The sequence below is a fragment of the Eptatretus burgeri genome, chromosome 6, assembly GCF_056783735.1.
Source record: "Eptatretus burgeri isolate ZD-2024b chromosome 6, Ebu_testis_v1, whole genome shotgun sequence".
Lineage (NCBI taxonomy): Eukaryota > Metazoa > Chordata > Myxini > Myxiniformes > Myxinidae > Eptatretus > Eptatretus burgeri.
The window spans coordinates 2453412-2470636 of NC_140966.1; the positions used below are offsets into that span (position 1 = coordinate 2453412).

The window sequence follows — 17225 nt, forward strand, 5'->3', positions numbered from 1 at the left end:
AAGAACAGGAATGCTATTAACAGCGGGAACAAAGGGGGAAGAAATTGTGGATTTGACATTCGGTTGTTCTTTACAATCATCATTGTTCTGAATGAATGGGAACAGGAACAACTTAGGAACAACGCAGGCATGTTTGAATCATTCTGGTATTTGCCTTCGTTGAAGACTTGGGGTTTTGGAGGGGAGGTTGAGGGCTTGAATAAGAAAGTGGGAGGGAGGATTGAGAGCCAGGCATGGTTGGGGTCAGACAGCTGGGAGAGGGAGGTTGAGGAATTGGGAGTGGGGTGGGGGGAGGATGAAGACTTGAAGCAGAAAGGGGGAGGGAAGAAGAGAGGATTGGTGAGGGGAGAGGGGGGTTGAGGATGGGGTTTGGAGGGAGCATTGAGGACTTTATGAAGAAAGGGGTGGGGAGGACAGAGAGATAATGTAGCGGGGGAGGGGGAGTGGCAGAGAGGGGATAGAGTTTTGAGACTCAGGGGAGTTGGACTTGAGGACGTGGAGGGTTGGGGGATTGGTCAGAGGGGTTGAGGACTTGGGGATGGGTTGCGGGTGGGGGGTGTGAGTTGAGGACTTGAAGTCACACTTTACATTATACCAAATTCCCATGGGTCTCTGCTGTTATTTACCCCGAACGTATATGTGTATATTTGTGCACTGCAAGCAACTACTCAGGTGCATCCTACATGCAGACATGATCAATATAAACTTTATATATTCGATGATGTGGATTGTGAGAGATCTACATTGAAGAGCACATTTTCAACTGTGTTCTTCATTGTGATGTTTACTCTCTCTGCTCAGTCACAATTCATCCCCATTAACTACCAAGTTAAGTGAGATTCCTCACACTTCCTTCACTTCTTTTGTAAAACATACATATAAATATGTATCGCTGCATGGACGTTATGTTTTAAATCTAATAGGTGCAGACCAGAAGACATAAAGGATACATTAAAATATCCTTACATACAGGTGATGATGATAATGATGATGATGATGTTGGTTTCTTTGGATATTATCTAAAAAGGGTAATTTTGCATGATATAAAATTTGCCAATGTTTTCTCCCTTTGTATTTAAATGCATTGATATAGTGTGGCAACCCAATACTTTTCTGTGGAATTGGAGATTTCCGACAGTGTGAGACCATGGCCACACCCTTGTGTTTCCATTCCAAGCCACTCCATTCCTTTGTTTCATAGAAACACCTTTTGCCGACCCCTCTCACCATTCTTTTCCTCCCTCTAATACACATGCCCCTGAAAGAAATATCCCCTGCCTGAGCACAGGTCATGACCTGTGAAAGCTTTCCCTCCTAATTTGCTCACTTCAACCAACATGGCTTTTTCTTCCTTCAAATATGCAGGAAATGTCACTCACAGGGAAGTGTACAAAAACGAATTTGCCATTTGCTATCTTTCCTCATTGTATTACCTCTTTATTGTAATTTTCAAGATTTCATGCTTTCAATTTTGAAGGTTATCATCAATCATCATTTGGAGACCAAGTTTATTAGTATTTTATTATCTCTGCCAAATTTTGGAGAAGCTGTCGCATCTGCACCGCTGCTCCGATTCAGTTGAAACTTCACAGGAATGTTTGGGCGAATGGGAAGGAATGCATATTGTTTCCGAATTTTGATATTGCAATCACCATGGCAACCAGCCTCGATTTAAGTGAAAACTTTCAAAAAAATCTTCTCCAAAACTTCAAATCCTATCGATTTGATACCTGACTGGTTATGATCGACTACCCATGGTGCAAAAAGAAAATGTACAAGATGATGTCATCAGTCACACGGTTTGGCCACCATCTTGGATTTAAGGTGAAAATAAAAAAAATTAAAAGCTTCTCCAAAAACTACCTATCCGATGGAAGTGAAACATTGTAGATATGTTCATGGACACATGTGGAACATATTGTGGTCATGATTATGCCATCAGTCACTTGGTTTGGTGGCCATATTTAATTGAACAAAAACCTATAAAACCCTTCTTCTCCAAAACCTCATATCTGATGTATTCTGTTCTGTTCTTGCGTATGGCAGCTTGGCTGCCAGGTAGCTGTCATTTCTTGGAGTATGACTCTGCTGCTGATGCTGTGTCCCAACTACCAGTACACGAGCCTGGTGTGGGCTTAGCGGTTAGGGTGGTGGCTTGGGATCCTAGGGTCCTGGGTTCAAGCACCGTTGGTCACTGAATTAACATCAGGTGGGGTTGACTCAGCCCATCATCTTTCTGGGTCAGCGAAATGAGTACCAGTGTACTGGTAATTGGGGCACTGCATCAGCGGCATAGCCGCACCCCTTTCCATGATGCAACCAGCAGCCAAAAGACAGCACACGATGGGAACCAGTACACTGGTACTCATTTCCCCAACCTCAGAAAGATGACAGGCTGAGTCAACCCCGCCTGATGTTAATTCAGCAGTCAATAGGGTATTGAACTCAGCCACCCTAACCACTAAGCCAATACCAGGCTTATATCTGATGTATTCAAAACTTGGCACAGATGATCAACTTGCCATGTGATATAACATGTGAACTTTATGACATCATAGGTCACGTGGTTTGGCCACGATGTTGGATTGAAGATGAACACCTTAAAAAAAATCATCTTCTTTAAAACTGCTCAACCGATTGATGTGAAACTTCGCACATATTATCAACTTTCCATGCGATACAACGTATAAAAATTATGATGTCATAGGTCACACGATTTGGCCGCCATGTTGGATTAATGGTGAACGCTTGTTTTGTTTAATATCTTCGTCGTCAAAAGCGTTCGACGGAATGAAGTGAAATTTGGCACATATGATCGAGTACCCCTGGGGAATATATATGTTGTTAACAATGACAACAATGGTCACGTGGTTTGAAATTGCCCCATATTGGACAAGGAGAACTTTGGTTCCTGCATCACTGCTCGTCATGTCACTCAACTGCAGCTCATCATGTCACTCAGTAAAATGCTTTGTCTCCTATTGTTATTGGTATATAGTATTATTATTCTTTCTGCCAAATTTTGTGGAAGCTGTGGCGTCGGCACCACCGTTGCTCTCATTAAGTTGAAACTTCACCGTAATGTTGGAGCTAATGGGAATTGATGCATATTGTTCCTGAGTTTTGATATTGCAATCACTATGGTCATCAGCTTGGATGAAAGCGAAAACTTTAAAAATCATATTTTCCAAAACACGAATGCTATCGATTTGATTCTTGTCAGGTTATGATCGACTACCCATGGTGCAATTTTTTTAATAAGATTATGTCATCAATCATGTGGTTTGGCCGCCACCTTGGATTTAAAGTGATAATTAAAAAAAAAAAAAATTAAAGCTTCTTCTCCAAAACTGCCCCCAACTGATCGAAGCGAAACTTTGTAGATATGTTAGAGTAAAAATGTGGACTATAGGGTCGTCATGATTACTTCATCAGTCATGTGATTTGGTGGCCATATTGGATTGAACAAAAACCTATAAAAAAAACTTCTTCTCCGAAATCTCATATCTGATATATTCGAAATTTAGCAAAAATGATCACCTCAACATATGATATAACGTGTGAAAATTGTAACGTCATAAGTCATGCAGTTTGACTGCCATGATGAATTCAAGGTGAACAGAGTTTTTTTTTTAATCTTTAAAATTGCTTCGTATTAGACAAGGGTCACTTGGGTCCCTGCATCACTGCTTGAAATTTTAATTGTAATCATTGCCAGATCTTATTTTTGAGCTAATGACACCGACCCTTTGGAAACGTTAAGGCAGTTTTCAACCAGAAAAGTTAATTATTCAAAGTGGCCAGATTTCTCAAGTTATTAATCAATTCAGTTCCGTTTTTACATTGTAAAATAACCCGAACAATTAATCCATGCACAAAATATTCAAGTCGAAGTATTAGCCCAAATTATTATACTTTTGCAAATGATACCATGGTGTCTTTAATTTCCATAATTGTGGATGAGATGCCACCTTGCACACACTGCCCATTTCAATTTAACCCTCAGCAGTTTGCTCCGTGCAACCACAAAGTCACATTCTTGTTCTTCGTATTAGTCCCTTTCCAGTTTCATCGAAGGACTATAGGTTTGCTCTCTGTCTGTCTGTCTTTTTGTCCATCCGTCCATCCGTCCATCCTATCTTTGGTTTTTCAGACTTTTTTTCCCATACCCTCTAACATATTCAACAGAAACTTTGTACATGGCTTTATTGTAAGTTACAGAACAAGTTCAAATTCCAAGGCATCTCATCAATTTTTCAGAGCAATGCCCTTTTTAAACTTACAAAATATCACATATTATACATGAGTGAGTGTTCAGCCACCCTGACTCCACCCCACTGTGTTACACCCATTGGCTGGACAGCTGACCTGACTCCACCCCAATAAAATCATGCGCCGCCATTACATGAAGCTGCGCAGATTGGCAGGCCTCGGGCCTTAGGCCTGGGTGTTACTCTCTGGCCAGGTGTATAGTGCAATTGGAATGATCCCAGGTATATAGCCGTGATGTATTATATATGCACATAAGCCATACGCATGTTTTTGCTTCAAATATATACATTGGGTTATGAAGCAGCAGAGATCGGCAGGCCTCAGGCCTGGGCCTCGGTGTTATTTCATACCCAGTGCAATTGGAATGATCCCAGGTATACAACCACGATGCATTATATATGCACATAAGCCGTACGCATGTTTTTGCTTCATGTATGGACATCCGGTTATTTTTAATATGAGATAGGCAAAGTCTGTATAAACGAACAAAACATGGTGGGATAGAGTTTGTTCTTCTTCATTTTTGTTTCAGTATCTGTAGCTTATTTGGGTCCTGGTCTAAATATAGTAACCCAAATTTTGTAGCATTCTGACTGGTCGGTCTGGAGAGGAAGATTTTTGAAGGAATTTACGCTTGAGCATCATTGGCTAAGTGAGTGTGAAAATGTATCATTACAGCAAAAAGGACTTTGAATACAGCTATAGCTCATCTATGTCGATATGCACATAAACATGACCCCCATCCCCCCAGACACTCCCATAAGGAGCTGTTGTTTCTAGTTTTTTTTAAAAAGAAGAAAAAACATGTTGGGATGGGCTTACAAAAAAACAACCAACCAAGGTAGTTACAAATGACAACACAATTCGACACCACAATCCTTTTAGGGATTGCCTTCACAATATAGTTTGACATTTTTGTCAGAAGTGACTGTGTGGCAATAGTAACAATTGTATGAAGATGTCTATGTGAGAGGGAGTTGTGCATTTGTAATGTAGGTTGGTGTAATTGTGTATTATATTTGTTGTGGTATTGAGAGGGAAAAGGTCAAACATTTTGAGGGGTGGGGTGTTTTTTTTTGATTGATTTAGATTTTGGGGGTGTTTTATTTTCTGTGCCCATGAACCCACCCTGAGTACTCCCAGCACGTATGGTAAATTGGTGGAAATTGGGCCAGTCGTTTTTTTTTTCTCTGATTTTCAGACACATGCATGCGTACATCTTTACTATAATTCACCGTCTGTCCATCTGTCTGGTCCCAGGTACCGCAAAAACGGCTGAACCGATCGCAACCATTTTTTAGGTGTGTAATCCTGGGACCCCTTGGAGTAAAATAGGCATAAATATAATAACATGACCCCCTTGACTGCTCCTGAAGGGAGTGGGTGCTTCTAGTGTGGATAATTTTCTTGTGGGGGTGGATTTTTCATGAGCAGATTCACCTGTGGTGCCATTTGAAGAAATGGAAGGGATGAAGGGGGAGGATACACCAGAGATAGACTTAACAAGGTGTTTGAAAGTTCGATCTTGAAGTAGGACGGATGTTGTTTTCTGGCTCTCCTGAGAGTGGACATGTATTTGTTGCGGGCTTTGTGGAATGATCTGGGATTGCCTCTGATTGGGTTAGCTTTCCAGGAAGAGAAGGCAAGTTTGTTCTGAGCAACTGCCTTGCCACAACATTTGGTGTGCCATGCATAGGAAGAAGGGGAGGATAACTGAACACGAGATGGGATGAATCTCTTCGTAAGAGGGCAGGTTTCTGTGAAAGAATTCCCAGGCTGAGTTAATATCAAGGGTGATAGACATAGTTGACCTGTCCTGAACTGAGATGGGTTCTGTGAACTGCCAGAGTCGCCGGCGTTGAGGTAGCAATCTGAGACTAGCCAGAGAGATGTTGAGTTTCAAAGGATATGATCAGATGAGCCAGGTGAAACAGAGGAAAAGCAGGAATCATTTTACCCCCAGTTTGTCATCATCTTATCCAGAGGGACGATTTGCCATTGGGAGAAATCCAGGTTGGAAAGTTCACGGATTGAGTCAGTCCCATGCTGTCACAGAAGTCCTTTGCTGAAGTGCCGTGGCTGGTGAGTGAGGTACCAAAACCCATCCAAGTTGCATGGTGACAATTGAAATCACCACATATGAGGACGAGAGAATTGGGATGAGTGGTTAAAAAGTTGTCTATGTTGAATGAGAGATAGAAATGTAGATGGAGTCATAACTGTTTGAAGGACAGTACAACATACAGACAAACATTGATACATTGAAGTTTTCCCTATCAATGTAAAGGAAATCTCAGAATCTGTCAATGTAAATGAAAATGGCTTACACAAGCAAGCATGGAAATGGCCATAAAACGACGATGATGATGATGAAAATCATATAGAAGTAATGGCATCCTCAGGAGAAAGACAGTCATGCCTTTGCTGCTCCTTGTGAGGACTTCACACTCATTCTTCCTTTTTCTATCAGTCACACTTAGGTGTTATTTGCTTTACCTTATGTTGGTCCAGCCTGGAGGTTTTGTTGAAGCATGGAAACATAATTTACTTTGAGCTCCATATTTTGAGGTGGTATGTCAGAAGAAGTCAACGAGTTAAGATGTTCTTTCGGAATTATTCAGTTATAATCAGCATTGTCAACGGTGTCTCTGCACTCAATTACACCTTTGAAACTCCTTGGAGGTTTTATATACACAGGCAATTAATAACATTTTCATTAAATTGTGTCAATATTGATCTGTCTGCTCAGAACTAGGGCCAGGGATCAGAATATCCTCTTTTTTTTAATTTCTTTCTTTTTTGTATGCAATGTTTGGGGTCATAGAGGAGCTAGACTGTCGAGGCTCATCTAATGTCCAAATTGGCGAATACTTCGTCAAGGAGACTAAATATCTCATACCAAATAAGGACCAAATGAGCAGAACATGGAGATGTGCTGTATGAACTGTTTTGTGCTTTCCATTTCTGAATTTAAAGATAAATGTGGAGAATTCAACTTCTTCAGGGAGTATTCTCACATTTCTGTAAATATATAAATGCATATCTGTAAGATGGCTCTATAGGGGCTTATTAATGCAACCTCCATGATGGCGACTGACTAACATGCCACACAACAGGAAGGATTTAGTGGGTGTCTCACACAGAGGAAAAATCAGACATTAAATGGAAGTACGCTACGCCGCAAGTGCTGCAATATTTTATCAATGCATTCAATATGCAGATGGGTTATTGGCAAAAATTCATCCCACGTGATGAATTTCATGCATCTAACGAGATATGGTAAAGTGGTCTGGTCTTTGATTCTGCACACAAATGCATCGGATGTGGGAATGATGATTTTAAACCAGCTGTGGGATGCCCTTTCTCCTTCCAGGTTTTCTGCTGCACGTCCTGTCAGCACAACTGCTAAAGCTATGCAGTGTAGCACTTGGAAATTGTTTCAGATAGAATAATATGAAACAAAAGCTTTTCCACAATTATCTGAGGAATCGATGAAGAACAATGTTTCGTTGCATTCAGCATCATCACCTGCAGCCAAAACAACAACTCGAGATTTCATCACGATTAAATAATGGAATTCGGTTTGCTATTCTCCCAGATAAATGCAGTGTGGAATTGTACAATCCATCTTGGATATTTTGAGCTTCTTCTAAGAAACTACTGATATTATTTGGAAGAGATGTGCCAGAAAAAAATGTTCCAAAGAGCTATTTATACTTTCTAACAAAGATTAATAAAATAAGAACTTCAGTTGTAAGAGAGTGATAAACGAAGGATTTCTTCAAATGAATAGTCCTCATTAATGCATTCTTTGAATACCACAGATTAGCAGGATCTGCAGTTGAACCACACTATACTAATACAGTATGTTAGCAAAGAGATGACGATTTTTGTTCGGTCTGTCATGTCATGTTATTTTACAAAGACCAATTCTGCATCATCGTTAAGTAGGTCCATAGCAACGTCGGTTTCTTTATAGGTGACAAACCTTATAAAATCAAGTTTTTTTGTTCAGATCTTGAAGATATGTGGAAGCTATAATTGTAGATAATGATGCTCGCCCGGGCAGGAGTGGTGGAGTAAAATCTTGACATACTGCACTCTTTAATTTTCTCGGGAAAACATTTTTCCGACGATCAATCCCAACAGAAATGAATAGGAACATCATGATGTCTGAATTTTCTCACTTTCAGGAGGTTTCTGTTACATTGCAATTGTATTTGAACCAAGCTGTCAAAGTTGTGTCATTGTTTCTCACCACAACATTTTCTTTGTGGTCTTCATTAAAGGTCACAGTTTGCTAGTTTTCTTCATGCATGTTTACCATCAATCAGACATTTGGAGGATGTCTTCAATGTTATGTAAATTCAAACATAGACCGATTAGCCGTAGAAGCTGTGATCCATCTTGTGGTGACATATGTGACAATTTCATTTTTGTTTCTTTAGTTTTATACCTGGCTTCTTTGCTTTTCTTCTTGAACACCATGTCAAGTCCTTTTGTTTCATATTTATAAATGCATTTCACATTTTTACCACTGTTAGAATGCTCACTCTTGATTTTAGATACATATCTAAGAAGAAGCCAAGGATTTTTCACGATTCGCCAATCGGTTGTCAAATTTAAAACTTCTTTTCATAGATATGATGATCATTTGGCCGAGCATAAAGTGCAAAACCATCATCTTAAAGAACTGTATAAACTCCGTTAAGTGTTTTGGATATCCAGTTTTGCAATGACCTTTCACCATCAACAGAGCATTTGCATGATATGGTCCACATGCTCTTATGTATCATGGACTCAGTAACAATCTGGTGAAACCTTGGCATCGTATTTCAGCCCAAAATTACATTATCCATTTTATAAACTGTTATTGTCTGCTTTAACTTGTGCAACCCGTGTTCAATGGACAATGTAAGATCTGACGATCTGTGCACGCCAAACGATATTCGGGTTCTTCCGCACCAAATGAGCTTTGCTCGCCCAAATATTTTTCCTTGCTGGATGTGCTTGTGTTTACTCTCATCTTTTTTCGTTTTCCTCGCAAACTTTATAAAATCAAATTCTGAGTTCAACTCACATCTCTGTTGTTCAATTGGCCAATATAGGCAGCTTTTATGAAGTGGCTTGAAGCAACAGTCTAATTTCCATCCAGATCCATATCATTTGTTATTCCTCTTCTCTTTGTTTAATGATGTTCTATGCATAAGAATCAGGTAACAACAATTCAAGCCACCCATAATAAGTGAGTCAATATTAGTATTTAATAGCAATGATAAACTAAATTTGGATGTTGACATGGCATGCAACTTTGTGCGCTTTTATTTTCTATTTTGAATCATGAGGTCGTGTGGTCGTGGTAAGCTGATCAGCCCTTAACATGAATATTTTTTTTTTATCACAATTAGAGCATGAAGTAAGGGAGTTTCAAAACACTTTGTTTCAAAACTTCGTCAGTTCCTTTGTATTTTATATACGTGACAAAGTATAGTTTGAGATTTTGTTTTCTGGCACTCTCAAACGTTTCACATTCCCACTTCCCAGGAACCTTCTTCAATCAATGGAATTAGCAAGATTTCATCACAGGATATGGTTCCTGTGAACTCATCAGTGATTGACATTCCTCATGTTTAATCACTATCTTGATATGAAATAATTATGCATTTTGCTATCTTGCTTCGGTTTGCTGGTGTCTGCACCACAAGGCTAAAACAACAAATTCTGCACCTCATGTTACTTTCAATGTGGCCCTTTCCAGTTGTATGCAAATCATTATTCCTCACTATTTTTGTTTTTCTGTTTCTTATTATTTTTTGAAGAGATTCCTTCCTTCAGCTTCTTACATTGGAATATCAGGTCTATCGTCATTGAAATAATGGAAAAATGTAGCGTTTACTTTTAATCGGCATTGTAAAGGTTTACATAAAGTTATCCTTCCCTGCTTGGGTTTTCCAAATGGAGGTTTAGTATGCATTGCATTCTCACTAATTACAATCCACTTCACTTTTCCCCTCCTGACCTCCCACAATCCTTCTTTTCACCACCTCAGTCCATCGATCCGGGACAGCAATTTACATGGGACAACTCAAACCTGGATGTGAATAAACCGAAAAACCGTTACGCCAACGTCATTGCCTACGATCACTCACGTGTTATCCTGGCACCATTGGAAGGTAAACATAACGTGCTGCTGCTGTGCAAGTTGCTCATTAAACCAGAAAAAAAATGCAAATGCATGACCATTTTGCTCGAATGCAGTAATCTCTATCTTCATGGTCAATCTTCTCTTTCAAAATTATCATTTTACAACACTCAAAAGTATATTTATGTTTTTATCAAAAGTATCGATCCTCAATCTGTCAATTAAATTTTTCAACAATCATAATATATATATATATATATATATATATATATATATATATATATATATATATATATATATATATATATATATATATATATATATATATATATATATATATATATATATATATATATATCCTGGTGTTGGCGCAGTGGTTAGGGCAGCGGCTTGGGATCCAAAAGGTCCTGAGTTCAATCCCCGTTTGGCCACTGAATTAATACACCAGGGGGTTGACTCAGCCTGTCATCCTTCCGAGGTCGGCGAAATGAGTACCAGTATACTGGGCCGGTGTATACCCCGGTTAAAATAGGTGTACCATATCCCTGTGTCGTAAGAGGCGACCAGGGTTGCGTCAGGAAGGGCATCCGGTGTAAAACATGTGCCAAATCACTATGCAGATCATATGGATGATCCGCAGTGGCGACCCCTAACGGGAGCAGCCGAAAGAAGAAGAGATATATATATATATATATATATATATATATATATATATATATATATATATATATATATATATATATATATATATATATATATATATATATATATATATATATATATTCTCAGGGCATATAAGTGTGCATATTAACATTGCACACATTACTTTTATTGAAGATAATGATGCGAAAGGTGGACGGAGGTTAATGTTTTCACCCCAGTCTGTTTATTTTTCTGTCTGTTTGTCTGTGATCAAGATATCTCAGAAGGGTGTGGACAGATTCGGATGAAATTTGAAGGGGAGGGTTTTTTTTAAGTGAGTCTTCACCATTGAGAGATCAGGTCAAACCAATATATAGCACGTTATCTCAAAATGTTATGGACAGATTTGGAGGCCAAGTGGGGTGTGTGACAAGGAAGAATTGATTCGATTTTGGTGAAGATCCAAATCTGGATCCAGGAACGAGAAATTTTAATTTTTTTTAAGTTCTTCTTCACCATTGATTGATGGGGCTAAAAACAATATATAGCATGATATTTCAAAAAGTTGTGGACGAGTTATGACAAAGCTGGGGACGAGTTGGATAAGTGGCAAGAACAAGCCGATTCAATTCTCGTTAAGGTTCATATCCATATCTTTATTATCAGTTGGATACAAAACGTGAACTATTCAGCCTGGCAGGGGCATGCGCTCTACTAAGTGCCCTTCTCATTATTAATTGTTGTTGTTTAGTTTAAGGAGAGCTGAGCAGCTGCATACTCTCCTCTGATCAGTCTAGTCTCATATGACAATCCTTGCAGAATCCAATTTACTAAAACTCCATTCAGATGCATGGCCAGCACTGGGCATTATATGCAAGGCCAGCACAGAGTGGGGAATTCTGTCCTTCAGAACATCTTTCAATTGAATGTATTCTGCATTGTAGAGATTACAAAATAATTCCAATGTTATACTTCATACAAGAGTAAGCCTTGTGCAGATATCTAGTACAAATTTAAATTTTGTCTGGGGCTCATTGAAAGAGTTGTAACCACTTTGCTTCAGTTGGATTATTTCTGGTCTATAACCACTGAGTTTACCTACCAGGTTGAATTAATTGAGCTGACAGATGATCAGATTGTTATTATTTAATTTACTTAATCAAATGTTGTTTCCTTTGTAGCTACCGAATGTCTCGTTCCTTTTAAACTCAGTTCTCACCTCTTCAAACAGTTTATACACAAGCCTGATTTCTAAAATTTAATAAAATTGTGCGTGCATGAAAACGTGACATATAAGGGCTGCTCAGTAGTGGTGGAGACACCTCTGTGCCAGCAAAACTTGACAATCAGGAGAAAGAGAAAGAACCTCTATAGTTGCAGCTGCAAAGTCATTTAAATTCCTTAATGCAAAGCAGTATGCTGGCTGCATTATTCATAAAACCTTTTGCTTGTTTGATGAGTGAGATTTTTTGAGGATACTGGCATGTGTAGTTTTGCACTGTAAAAATTACTGTCGTATATTTAATTTTCACATGAGAGTACTTGCAGATGAGACAACTAATTTGACATCATGACAGAATAATGATATGCTTTACAAAGCTGGAAGTGACTTACCTGCAAATACAGGATAATTTTTTTTTTAAAGAACAATAATGGTTTATAGGACTTGTGTGTGCATCCCTGCACCCTGCCCATCCCATATTCTTTTGTGATATCCTCATACATTCATCTTTCTGCCAAAGTAGCTTTCATACAATTGTCAGCTTCAACACATGTACCAGAACAGGGAATCAGGTCGTCTTGCTTTTCAACAGCTTTCGTCTCGGTTCTTGAGCCAAACCTAATCGAGCCTTGCTATATTGTGCTTCATAAGTTTCACATATTTCTCACGGCACACATTCAAGAGCAGCTTTTCTAGAAAATGCAAAATCATAACATTCATTTTATTGTCAAAACATATTCATACTGTTTTTTTTTCTCACCACATGCTTGTATGACAGAGTTTTCAAAAACTACGTTTCTTTCTTTAAAACCATGCTCTGAATAGCAAGCTTTTATGAAAAGATTCTAAAGAGCTACCTGAAGACTTCAATAAATTTCTGCAGCTTATCTTTGAACATTCATTTGATTTCCATGACTTTTTGACACCTTTACAAAACTTGAAAACTGTTACACATGTCCTGTAAAAGGTAAAGTAAATGAAATTTACATGTACGTGCTACGAGGAAAGCAGAATACTCATCAATGGAAAAATAAATATTTCTCAAATGTCCATTTCTTCATTTATTGCACTAAATCAACACATCATTCATTGATGCTTATAGTGTATCATAATTATTAACCTCCACCATCTTCGAAGATGGATGGAGGTTACTGTTTTCACCCCTTTCTGTTTGTTTGTTTGTTTGTTTGTGAACAGTATTACGGAAAAACTCCTCTACGGATTTCGACGAAACTTGGTGGGGGGGGGTTAGGTATGGTCCAAGGATCATGCCATTAAATTTTGGACTTGGTCCTCCCCCCCCCCAAAAAAAAAAATTGTTAGAGAAAAAAAATTTTTTTTTTTGCATTTCTACATGTTTTAAGTGATTTCCAACCCCCCCCAAAAAAAAATTGTTACCCCTCCCCAAAAATAGAGAAAAATTTTTTTTTTGCATTTCTACGTATTTAAGTGATTTCCAACCCCCCAAAAAATTGTTGGAGAATTTTTTTTTTTGCATTTGTACATGTTTTAAGTGATTTCCAACCCCCCCCCCCCCCAAAAAAAAAAATTGTTAGAGAAAAAATTTTTAGCAACTTTTTTTTTCAACATAATTTTGATATTTTTTTTTTTGCATTTCTACATGTTTTAAGTGATTTCCAACCCCCCCCCCCCACCAAAAAAAATGTTGGAGAAAAGAACTATAACTCTGTCAGCACTGTTGACATCATATTTAATGAATAAGATATAAGGTTCACTTGAGTGACCCAGCAGTATTGGCGGCGGAGGTTTTGCACTCTCCCGAGTGCTCCCCCTCTAGTTGATGACTGCGATGGTTTTTTTCATATTCTGCTTTAATTTCCCTGCATGATTTGGTTTGTCATGATACATTTTGTTCTTTGCATGGATCTTTATTTTTTTTAAAAAATTGGGACTATTAAATCTTTAAAATGTGGCATTATTAGACCAAAAGTAATTCAATATATTTTGTACTCACATATATCTGTTGGGTAATTATGAAAAAATATCAAATGTAGAAGGTGGGGGAGTGAGGGTTCATAATGTTCTCAGCCGAACAAACTGTGGTGAATCAGATGTCAGGTGGAAGCCGAAGTCCAATTAACCTTCTCGGCTATCATGGCTATCACATACAAAACATGCGTTTTCCTTATTGATGTTCACCCAAAAGCCTTTATGAAACCACAGTCGTAGGTTCTGGTGCATTCGTTTCTTTCAAGGATGATCAGAAAATATATGCTTTAAGATCTTTATGGCACATCTTTTCTTTGCATTTTATGTTTTTTGTTTTTTTCTCAGGCAGTTAAGAGGATTACAAAAGCAAAAACGTTCCACATTTAGCAATCGAGCCAAACCTATTAATTTCCAGCAGGACGTATTTCAGTACATTTTAACGTTCTAATTAACATCTTGTGGAAGGCATTGAATCGTATGTAGTTTTACTTTTGTGCAACTCTTGTTGAATTGCCAGAGCAAATAAATAATAAATACTCATCCACTGGTCCATAAGTCCTACCCTATCCTTAAAAATCATATCCTTATCCCTTATTCCAAAATTGGGTTAAAGATTTGTGTCTGTAGATCCAGCTGTGCAAGTTATTTTCATGATACAGCGTGACCCCAAAAACACCAGAACTTGTACTTTTTAATATAAAATCCTCATTTATCACTCTAATGACACAATTGTTGGTAGAGATTACCTTGAGTAGGCCAGGAATGACTGTGCTTAAACGAAGTGCTCCTAATATTTGCCACAGTGCGCAAGCACACTTGGATTCAACGGGCAAAATGGTTGATCACTCTGACACATTCTGCTGTAGGAATTAAGCGAATTTCTTTTAATCAATAATTGTTGCTTTGAGTTATTCAATGGATTGTGGCCTTTCTCTGTCAACGTTGTCCTTCAGATAGACCAAAATATGGTGGTGACAGATCTGGTGAGTGTGGGACCGATTCAACAGCAAGTCTTCGACTGATGGCTCGGTCTCCAAAATGCGTGCTGAACCGGTTCAGTGAATCATTTGAAGTGTGGGGAATGGATTTTCATTTCAAGCGTTTCAACAGGATGGAATGGCTCCATCCATCCAATGGGACCAGACTCTGTACAGAGTGTTGGTACTGCCTAAGCAGTCTCCTGGGCTATTGGACACATTCCTGGACGGGTCACCACTCCAACACAGGATACCACCAAGCTGGTACTCATTTTTCCGACCTTGGAAGGATGACAGGCAGAGCCAACCCCACCTGGTGTCAATTCGATGGTTGAGCAGGATTTGAACTCAGGATCGTAGGATCCAAAGCCCACCACACTAACCATCAAGCCAACACCAGGTATTTAATGGCTCCATCCTGTTGAAACCATTTTTCCTCTCTCCTGTAACCACCCTGCGGCTGTCTAGGGCCTTCCACAACTTCCAAAAAACTTGGATGTAACGTTTCATATTGACAGTCAATTCCTTGCCTGTGTCGTCCTCAAATTATAAAGAGCCATAGATTCCAAGTTTACTGATTGCGACCCAGGCAGTTAATTTTTCTCACTGGAGAGGTCACATGAGCATAACATCAGGGGGGTGCCGATCCCTAAGATATACAGTTCTTGGAGGTGACATGCACATAAAGAAGGAAATGGGCCTCATCAGAAAACCAGATATTGTCAAGGAAGTGTGGCTTTTCTTCAATCATGTCTGGAAACCATTGGCACATTGTCACTCTTTTCTGCATATGAGCTACAGTCATTTTGTGTTGAACCTGAATTCTGTATGGATACAGTTTCACATCATGGATGAGAATTCCTCTCACTGTTCACGTGACAATGCAAGCTCTTGACTCGGATGCATGAGATATTTCTTAGGGCTTCTGCCCACTGAATCATGAAATAAGGTCAATGTTCTCAGACCTTACACCTTGAGGCTGTCCTGAATGTGTTGGTAGCACTCTTCCTGTTCAGACTTATGACATTGCCTTTTTATCTGAACCTTGAAACTTTTGACCCAGGTAAATATCCATGACTTGCAGGGCACAGTACAAGTTCTAAACTCATGTTTAAACTCAATTTGTCTTCTTTAAGGAGTTAGTTTTAAGAAAAAATCTCTGCAGAATTAGTCTTTTGCTTAATTCTCCATGTGGCAACTTTAAAAACAGAAGATCGCCATTGACTTTCGTGGTCTATCTTGTGGTTCACTCTTCTTCAATCACCCGAAAATACAAGAGGTTGTCATTAGTAAGATGGAAGCTATTGGAGAAAAGATGGGTTCCATTTTTTGGGGGTCACCCTGTATGTCTCAGACTCAGAGAAGAGCTTCTACTTACTATCCCTGAAAGTCGATAACATTTGCAGGGAACCACTATATTTTTACACTGGTGATAGAACTAATAAGGATATTCGGTGACAATAGATACGAATTTGGTTTGAGTTATGTCTTGCATTGCTCAATTTAAACCTTCATGGTACTTCATTTATTTCAGAAACTGATGGGATGTGATCAGTAATTGGTTTTGTTTGACTATTTTACTATTATTACAGTATATTTTTCAATCTATATCATAGTTATGTCTGTGTGCCAGTATTTTATTGCAAAAGTTAAAAGTTTATTTCTACTATTGAAAAGTTGAGATCATTAGTGTTGTTGCTAGCAATGCAAATTTTCAGCACAGAATGTAACTTTGATTGATAGATTTATGCAATTAGGGAGGTACTGCCATAAAGGTAGAGATTACAGACCCTCGCCAGTACTTGTTTTGTGTGGTGTGTTGTGTTGTGCTTGTGTAGTTTTGTGTGGTGTATTTTGTGTGGTGTTTTTGTACTTGTGTGTTACGTAATTAATAAGAGACATAATTAGAACTGACACTTTATAAATGCTGGCAGTGATCACTGGGTACCAATACGTCCTGCTTTGACGCAACTCTGCTTTGATCGGATACCTGACCCGAACCCATGACGTTTTTTTCTTT

General features: G+C 38.7%; 1 protein-coding gene across 8 annotated transcripts in view; it reads left to right on the forward strand.

Annotated features, from left to right (window-relative positions):
* The window catches only part of PTPRD (protein tyrosine phosphatase receptor type D), a 382026-nt gene that overhangs the window by 324664 nt on the left and 40137 nt on the right, over window positions 1-17225 (forward strand). For all 8 annotated transcript variants that reach the window (XM_085883705.1, XM_085883708.1, XM_085883709.1 and 5 more), the window contains one exon: window positions 10322-10445. In XM_085883705.1, coding sequence (XP_085739831.1) covers window positions 10322-10445 — 124 coding nt within the window. The remainder of the gene's footprint in view (window positions 1-10321; window positions 10446-17225) is intronic.